The following is a 9,517-nucleotide window of genomic DNA, read 5'->3' on the forward strand; positions in this document are numbered from 1 at the left end:
ATCCTGCAAAGGAAACTCCCATATACTCCAAAAAACAATACATGTCGTCCAAATGGTTGTTATGGAGTATGAAGATATGTTTCCAGAGGGAGGCACGCCTGCATATAAACAAAGATCTTCATATCCATGGAAACTTAGACGTAGTGAACTCACCACAGTGAAGAAATAGTGAGGGCAATTGACATAATGAGTCATGTCTGCAGAGGGACAACCTTTCACAATGGCACATCAAAATAAAAACATGTGAATGAAATCACAAACATGCAGCCTCTTCCTGCAAAGTGAATCAAATACAAAATAAAAATAATCTTTATTTAAAATTCCCAAAACCTTATATTAAACAGGATATATTTCTGTCATTTAAACGGAAAATGTTCTTAAAAGTATAAAGTACAACATTTATATCAATAAAATATATTACCATATATGTAATTTATTGCTTTTAAATATAGTTACAATGCTGATGTAAAATATCAACATAAATGTTAATAAATGAACAAATAATTAAATTATATTTTCTGTATAACTAAGCTATAAATGCTGGACATACATGAATGCAGTTATAAAGGTTTTGCACCAATCTGACTATTGCCTTTACAGACTAAATCAGTGTCATATTTTAAATTAAGCTTCGTTAAAACCCATTCATAAAAAGGCACCTTTCTTCATAGCTACAATTTCATGTGCAACATTGGCATTTCCCTTGACAACACCCTTTAACGTTTCCTTTCATTTCTGTTCTGAAAAGTTGGAAGCCGAATTAGGTAGTGTTACACAATGCCCTTTTGGGAGATGCAGACCAAGATAGCTGTAGTCACTCAATAACACATCATTGAAGATCTTTTAAATCTGAAATTGAATAATTAATAGTACAATAAGTTCCTTTTTGTATGGTCATCAATAGCAGGGTGCTCCTTTTTTATGGAGCTACTATGTAGATTCTTGTGAATCTACATAGCAGCTTCTGATGCATGTTGCAGTAGTCACATTATGATTTTTTGAGGTGATCCAGGGGGAATGTATTAATCCATATCTTTGTGCGGGCTTGACACTCATCCCAGTCGTACAGGGGGCGATACTGGAAGTAACGTTGGGCTTTGTCTGTGAGCACAGTGAAGGAGGTAGAAGCTATGGCGCATGTGAAACGGTTCAGCAGCGGTGTGTAGTTATAAACGGGGCTCAGTATCCAACGGAGCATGTCGTTCATCAGGGCCATGAACCAGATCACCAGGAACGGAATGTGGACTTTTCGGAAGTTAAACTCGGAGAGGAGGAGCATGTTGAAGTTCTCGTAGCTCTTGTAGGGTGAGTCATCGTAGCAGAAGAAAGCCTCACCTCCGACCGTCTGCGGGCGCTCCCTCAGGCCTCGGGCTGCAAGTACATGCATCCAGGCCACGTTGCCTAGCAACACATACAAATGGATAAATACCAGATTGAATCATCAAAGAAGTAACCTTTTAACTTGAGATAAATAGCAACAAAGATTAGAGTAGGACCCTAGTTGCTTCATATCTATGACAACATTACACTGATATTTTCCTATCTGTTCATCGATCTATATATTTTTAGGGTCTTATCTTGTTTATTGTTGTATTTGAGCAGATGCTTCACCTCCTTACAGAGATCTACAGAGTGTAATGTTCTAACAGTTAACCAGTATTCTAGATTCTTTGTATAATACATGTAGGGGCCAAACTACAGGTTGGCCCCTACATCTGTGTGTTTTGAGGCTGCTTAAAATATCAGCCACTGATACATGTTGGCTGATACTTGGGTCAAATGCAATAATGGGGAAGATGAGATTCAGTCATGATACCAAGACAGAACTCTGAGAGCTCACACCTCTGTCCGAATCATCAACACTGAAACAAGCATGCTGAGCCTGAACCAAAATGTCATCATGTCATCATCTCTTCTGCCAGTATTCAGTGTGTTCATATTGCGTCACGCCCAGATGACTGGATGATACTGTTCACGTAGACTTGTTATCACAACAAGAAATCTGGATCTGGCTCCTCCGACGGTGCATTCCATTCCATGTTGTACCATCTTTCTTTATTTTGATGTCATCATACTTTTACCTCACTGACTGGTTGTTGTTAATGCCTCAACTTGAGAGACCATCAGGTTTCTTATGTTTAATGTCATCTGAACTGCTCGTCAAAAGACTTCCTGTGACTTGCAGAGGAAATGGCTGCATGTACTTCTGCTTTTAGTCCTTGTCCTGAACATATGTCATGTGAGGCATTTATCAGTTTCTCCTCTGCTGAGTGGTACTACGTGCTTTCAGAACTATCAATAGATCACAAGTTGGTTTGACTTGTAACGCCCAGTCAAGGGTTTCTCAGACACGTCTCTAAAGTAGGGGTTATATATCAGTAAGTTCAGACTCACCTACATAGACTCGCCCATGTTCAGTACTCTCTGGGATGCCCCCGATAATGCGGCCCCAACAATTAATTCCCATTTTGTAGAAGTCTTTTATCAGCTGGTTCCCTTCGCCATAGATCCCCGTCGGCCTAAGGGAGCATGTGTGTAACAACTTTCCACCTTTCAGCTGGAAAGAAAGCAAAACTTGAAGTCAGTGGTAGGAATCGGACGGGGAGGTACACAGAACATGCACAATAACATGTCCACAATGTTAACTTCAGACTGTAATAAATTACCTCTATGCCATTAGCTTCAAGCACAATTTTGTCAGCCTTTGACTTGGACTTGGGGTAGGGCATAGAGTGGCCCACATTGTAAGGTGTATCTTCATTGCCCCTGAGAAAAATAAAAGTAAAACATTCAAAGGAAGTATGCAGGTGTTTATTTGAATTTGTCCTCTATGAGAGAGAAATGTGAGCATGAAAGATCAAGGGTGAGGAAGGAAAAAGATAGACTGAATCTGGTCTGAGCCACGTCTCCTCTTGCAGCTTTCCACTCAGTCTTTCCAGCCAGAGCAGACAAGGGTTAGTTCTTCTCCTCCGACACAGCCCCGTGATGTAATCAGGGAAGGAATTTGAAAATTGCTCTGGAGGTAAAGCTGCAGCTGTGTAAGTGCAAACACACACGCACTCACACACACTCACAAACAAACACACATTTTCACACACCATCAGAAAACAATGCCATGATCCCTTCACATGCAGGTAGAAGTTTTTAAGCCTCTTACTTTAAGCATTGATAAAACCCCTTTGCACCTTTTTGAATATCATTGGGTAACATAAACAAAGTCAATAAGTTTCTAATCTTCCAAATCTTGGGAATGACCTTGGCACAAATCTTATCTCTACCGGCGTCATACTTTCTATGATGGTGCGTTCCGGCCAATAAAAAGAGAGGATTCAAGAAGGTGAATAAAGAAGCACAAGACAAAGACCCAAAGCAAACCCGAAGGGAAAAACGATGAAAAAAATGATGACATTTCTTTAGGGCTACCTGATAAAGTGGTCTCCATTGAAGTTGGGACCAATAACTTCCATGCTGCTGGTGTAGACCAGACACTGAATGTCACACTCCACACAGGCATTGATGACATTCTCCGTTCCTGAGAAGAGAGATGGAGGATACTCAAATTGGAAAAACAAGACTTGAATATCATTGGGTAACATAAACAAAGTCAATAAGTTTCTAATCTTCCAAATCTTGGGAATGACCTTCGCACAGTCCGTTATCTTACATACACACATTATTTATATATAAAAAAATTGAAAGAAACTTCCATTTCAATGGAAGAGGAATCTTCAAGATTCAAAAAAGCATCTCAAACCATTAAGACATAGACATGTTAGCAGTGGTGTGTTTGAGCTAACTGCTAATATCTGCGTGCTAACATCTTGACAATGGCAATGCTAACTTTTAGATTAAAGCAAGAATAATGTCCAGCCTGTTTGACAAGATCAGATTGTAACCTCCATCAAGGAGGTAATGTCTTCACCACTTTCCATTTGATTGTTGGTTGTTTGTTTGTTTGTTTGTTTGTAAGCAAGATTATACAAAAACAACAGGACGGACCACTATGAAACTTGGAAGGATGCAGTACGTTTCTGGAGAGAACCAGTTCAATATTGGTGTGGAGCTTTTATTTTTTTTCTTCCCTTTTCTTTAAGAGGAATGAGAAGGACTGTTAGTGGCATAAAACTCAGACATATGCCCTCAATCAGAACACTGTTTTAATATTATAATCTGTAAATATGAGTAATATCCTCAGTTTGGATCTGACATGGAGATTCACATCAATAAAAAACACATTTTTAGTTTTAATAAAAGCATCTCATATCCTATATTTCCTTAAAAACACAGGTCACAGCCGGGGAATTCCAACAAATAAACAAAAGGAATTTCCTGAAAGGATAAGGGTGGAAATATTTTCTGTTTTTGTCATTGTTAAGTTCCATTTTACTTCCAAACCCCAAAAATTAAGCAATTCAACTATGGAGTGTTGTCTGAGCATCCAAAGCCTGAAACATCTTATTCCTTTCATTGTTTAAAAAAAAAAAAAACACACCAATGAAACAACATATTATACAGGACAACAAGTTTCATCCACATGAAAACAACCAAGATAATGTAATAGGGTTCATACACCACCCTACTTCCCAAAACACTCCAGAGAGCCAAACAAAAGTCCCTAGCAAAAGACCACTGTTCTTTTTTTATAAGATCTGATACCAACCAAAAAACCCAGCTGTTTAGGGGAATCACTGAGCCTTTTCAAACAATTAAACTTCTATGTGAACTGTTCTTGAAAACTCTGTCTCAAGGCAACAAATTGATGATGATTGAGATGTAGGAGATCACTGGAAGACTAACCTATAGTTGAAATCTTTCCAGATACCTATAACTTGATTTATTGGCTGAGCACCAACACCAGAGCATTAAAAATGTGTAATATGCCACTGACCTTGTATGGAAGTGACCATTGCCTTCATTGTTGTTTGGCAAATTACTAGTGTTTTAATTGGCACCACTAGTGGCTGCCAAAAAAATATCCAAATTCAGGTGAGTGTTTATGCCAAATGTGAAAGAATTCCTACACGGCGTTCCAGAGACTTCACTTTCACAAGATAAGAAAAATAAGCTTTTTGAGGCCACCGTGACCTTGATCTTCCTTTATCCACCAAAATCTAACCTGATCGTCCTTGTGTCCAAGTGAATATTTGTACCATATTGGAAGTAATCCCCTCAAGGCATTCTTGAGATATCACATTAAAAGGAACGGGCTTTTTCTCAGAGTGAAACTAATATACGTTAAACACATGGTTTTTAGTACTTAATTCTACTAATTTGCAGACTGTTGGTATGAGTGTTGTTGTTATGGTGGAAGTAGTTTTATTGCAGTCCGACGTCATATTTTGGGCAAATGATTCACAGCCTCATTAAATCACATAAGGTTTTTGTATGTTTGTTCAGACATCAATGAGTCAAAACCAAAACACCAGGTCACATACCCACCCAACCACACGCAAAAAACCACACCCACACCACAAATGACCAGTTTCACTAACAGGATATGACGCTTTTTTCCCCCCACAAGTCCTTGAAAAATCATCAAGGGCGTGGATTTCCTCTGAATTTATCCCTGCTTTCCACAGAAACAAAAAAAAAAAAACACACACACCCAGCCTCCCTTTCATCATCTTGTCTCACCTGTGACATTGACAGCATAGATTACGGTCTCTGGGACTCTGTGCCAGACATCCACGATACTGGCCATGTGGATGACGACGTCCACTCCCCGCGAGGCCTCCAACACGTTGCTGTAGTCTGTGATATCCCCTTGGATGGCCGTCACCTTTGTCCGCTCTGAGGGAAAAACAGGAAGACACAACTTCAAAATGTGGTACTGTATGTGACCCTGCATCATGACGTTTTCCCTCACAGCTCGACAAAGCATTTCAATACAAATGTCCCTCAGTAGAGCGCAGTGTTCCACCCAGGCCCAACAGTCCCCTTAAATTCAATAAACTCTTGATAACCTAAAGAATCCTCGGCAGGTTTTAAGCTCCATTTGTCATACAGCAGCTGAAAACACATAACTATTCCTCAAAAAATATTTTTAATCTGTAAAATCAATGTTTTTCTTTTATTTATAACGATTTTCCACACACTCATGGATATTAATCCCCTAAATTTGGCTGGTTTTATTCATCAAGATCCATTAACTATTGTGTAACAAATCTGCAGAAATGTCAAATACAACGCCCTGTCTGCCCTTTTTGGATCTGCATCAAATCTGTCAAGGTCCTTTGGACAAACATTTAAAACTATTGATGATATATATTAACTAATGATCCCAACCAAGTCCATAGTATTATGAAGCCTCCATTGTTGTTACAGTAAGAGCACACCCTTGTTTCAACAGTGATACTATTTCAAGTATCTGTGTAAACCTGGAAATATTACTACTACTACATAATACAAATCATATAACTGAGAAACGACTGAGAAACCTAATTAATCTTGTGCCTACAACATAAATGTATCTTTTTACATCAATCGCATATTAACTTGTGTGCACAAGATAATAACTTATGTAAATAAAAACCTTGTGTCAATTAAGGAGCTTCGTACACCTTATAAAAGCAAATAGCCAAGAAGGTAGTGAATTTCAGAATCCCCCACAATGTCAGAGAGATACACTACCTCCCTGGTAGACACAATATTGCAAAGTCCCGCCATGCCATCCCTGACACCACTTAAACTTGAGAGATCTCATGGTGTCTTGTTATCGCATATGGAGGTCATGTACCTGAGGTTTATCTGAGCTCTCATTCACTGTCCTTGAAATGCTGAAAGATAACGAATAGTTCCGTCATGCAAAACCACTTCTCAGAGTCAGAAGTCTCCTGAACTTTGCAATTCCATTGGAAACATTTACAAAGGATAGAATGGAAGATGTTTCCCTCCAGATGGAAACATAAACCATGTAAAAGCACACATTCAGTTTTGTCACTTTCCTGTGGGACGCCTTTAATGTGTGTTACTGACAGTGAACCTGAGCTGATCTGTCACCAGGTCAAAGTGCACTGCATCTACGACATAGCCCTGCACTCTGACAATGAATAATGGAAGCTGAACAAAGAATTTCCCACTGAGGGATGAGGCGTCCCTTGTTTTGAGACGCAGACGTCACACGAAAGCCGTTGTTGAATGTAATTTAATATTATGTAACTTAATACACACTTTTTCACCAGGAGAAAACACATTCCTTAGCTTTTGTTTCATTTATTGACTTTTCTCAGCGAATAAAGAAAGAACAGTCACAAATGGAAGTTCAACCACATCAAGTCACAACTCTGCTTCCAGCACACGCCTATAACATCATAAAATATATCCCCTCTCACAAAATGCTCCGGGGATGACAACATTGGCAAAGTATAGAATGAAAGGACAGCTGCATGAGGAAGTGCCTCAGAAAACGAGTTCAGATGTTATCTATGCAGAGTAACTGTGTGATTACACGGCATGTTAGGGAAATTAATATCATGAGGACTTGACATGTTATTTCAAATTCACATTAAAAACCTCACGTTCAAGCTGATGGTGAGAAACTAAAATCGTATTTTAAACAGAAACATTCTTCTTTACCTGAGCTCAGTCCGTTCAAACTGGGATCCACGTGTTTGTCGAACACCCGCACCTCCTCCAGGTTGTCCTCCTTCTCCAGCAGAATCCTCAGCAGGTGCCGGCCGAGGAACCCGCATCCCCCGGTGATGAGGTAGACGAGAGGCCGCTGAGTGTCGGACATTTTGCCGCTGAGCTGTGGAGCAGAGTCGGTGTCAGCTGCTATTTCTCCGGAGCTCTGTCTGCAGACTGTGAGCTGCGTTCCGCTCGGTTGCCTATATTGTGCCGGTTGGTTTACACCGGAAGGCGGAAGCGCTACACCGCCCCCTGTTACACAATTGTGCTGTTCCTATTGGCTGTAATTTTAAACTATATAAATGACATGTTTTATATGATGTAAGTGATCACATATGCATCCCATACTTTGTATTCCCCTTCTGTTGTCAGTTCAGTAAAGTTGGCAAGACATTCACAGATTCGGACTTCCCGGATCAATAAGTCATAAGCGAGACGTTGTTAAAGCACAAACGCTGCATAATTCCCACCGTAGTAATGTGGACAACGGACTACAGGCGAGTTTTCATCAATGTGACTCGTCCTCCGTGATGGACACATAACATTGGTGTCTATGTACATGTTGCTGAGAAACGAGTCCGCAGGGACCGTCTACATAGTGCAACACCGAAAAGAGATATTACAAAAATATTTAATAACCTCACTGCTCACCAAAATCATGTCACAGGTCCAGCGAGTCCTGCTGACTATGCTACACTAGAAAGTTAAAAAAAAAAAGTAATTTATCATAATTTTGGGAAATATGTTTTATGAAGATTATTCAATAGCTTCACTGTAATACTGTACATTTTCACCAAAATCACATCTTAGGTCCAGGGCGTCCTGCTGGCTGTGCTACGGAACTAAGTTTGAGGAAAAGCGATTGAGCATAATTTTGGGAAATATTTATAATGAAAATTATTCAATAACTTCGGTCTAATACTGTATATTCTCACCAAAATCATGTCACAGATCAAGGGTCTCCTGCTGGCTCTGCTACTGTACTAAGTTTGGGAAAATGTGGTTTGTAGAATTTTGTGAAATATTTTGTGAAATGTATTTATTTAAATATCTGTTGTCCTGGAGTTTCCCCGATTTTTCACCTCCCATTATTAAATTTCCCAATCTGCCCATCCCACTACAAGCACACAAGCAGACAGAGAGAGAGAGAAAGAGAGGGTTGGGGGGGGCTATGAAGACCATCATCATTTACTCCCGAACCCCTACATTGAACGGGTTATACAACAGGAGAAGTTTTCAATCAAACCTGTGTTTGTAGTCTGTCGTGAACAGGGCTGTTACTGGGCGTTAGAGAAAACAAATGTTTCTCTTACATTCATCACTTTTCCTGCCAGATTTAAGTCGAAATGTCCAAAGAAAATGTTGACATCAAAGTCAAACTGTAATGGAGACATTTTCTTTATTTAACATTTTGAGATTAAAGTCGAAATTAAATATATCAAAGGAGAAGTTTTCATATAAAGAATTTTTTGTAAAAATTGCTTTGATTCTAAGTATAAAGTATGTCTAAGAATGAAGTCCATATCTTTCCCAACCTGGCAACCCAACATTCTTCACGTTGATGGATTTTAGCTGATCTATAAACTCAGTGATTCATTATTCATTGAGCCCCTGTGTTTTGGTAAATTGCCACTGATAACTGCCAAGCTGTTAACTCGTGTGAAATATAGTATTGTGGTGAAGAAATAAACAAATCATTTGACATGGTTCCAACATTACATATAAGTATCACATATTGGGACTTCAGGATTTGTAAGTTTGTTTCTTTTGTTTCTAACTTTGTATCTCCATCTTGTTGTGATGACACTAATCCAATTTGAAGTTGAAGCTGATGTAAGCCCTGGGACAAGTACCTCAAAGTAAAAATGTGGAATATGGCCATAATGGCCAC

At 39.3% G+C, this 9,517-nt stretch overlaps 1 protein-coding gene across 1 annotated transcript; it reads right to left on the reverse strand.

The window, feature by feature from the left end:
- Positions 1-282: 282 nt before the first annotated feature.
- On the reverse strand, positions 283-7,815 carry hsd3b7 (hydroxy-delta-5-steroid dehydrogenase, 3 beta- and steroid delta-isomerase). The gene is made up of 6 exons (XM_061089418.1): positions 7,576-7,815; positions 5,635-5,790; positions 3,424-3,532; positions 2,667-2,766; positions 2,395-2,557; positions 283-1,401 (listed from the first exon to the last, which is right to left on the reverse strand). The coding sequence occupies exons 1-6, from the start codon at positions 7,733-7,735 to the stop codon at positions 989-991; spliced, it is 1,101 nt and encodes a 366-aa protein (XP_060945401.1). The 5' UTR covers positions 7,736-7,815; the 3' UTR covers positions 283-988.
- Positions 7,816-9,517: the final 1,702 nt, after the last annotated feature.

The sequence above is a fragment of the Limanda limanda genome, chromosome 17 (assembly GCF_963576545.1).
Source record: "Limanda limanda chromosome 17, fLimLim1.1, whole genome shotgun sequence".
NCBI classification, from domain to species: domain Eukaryota; kingdom Metazoa; phylum Chordata; class Actinopteri; order Pleuronectiformes; family Pleuronectidae; genus Limanda; species Limanda limanda.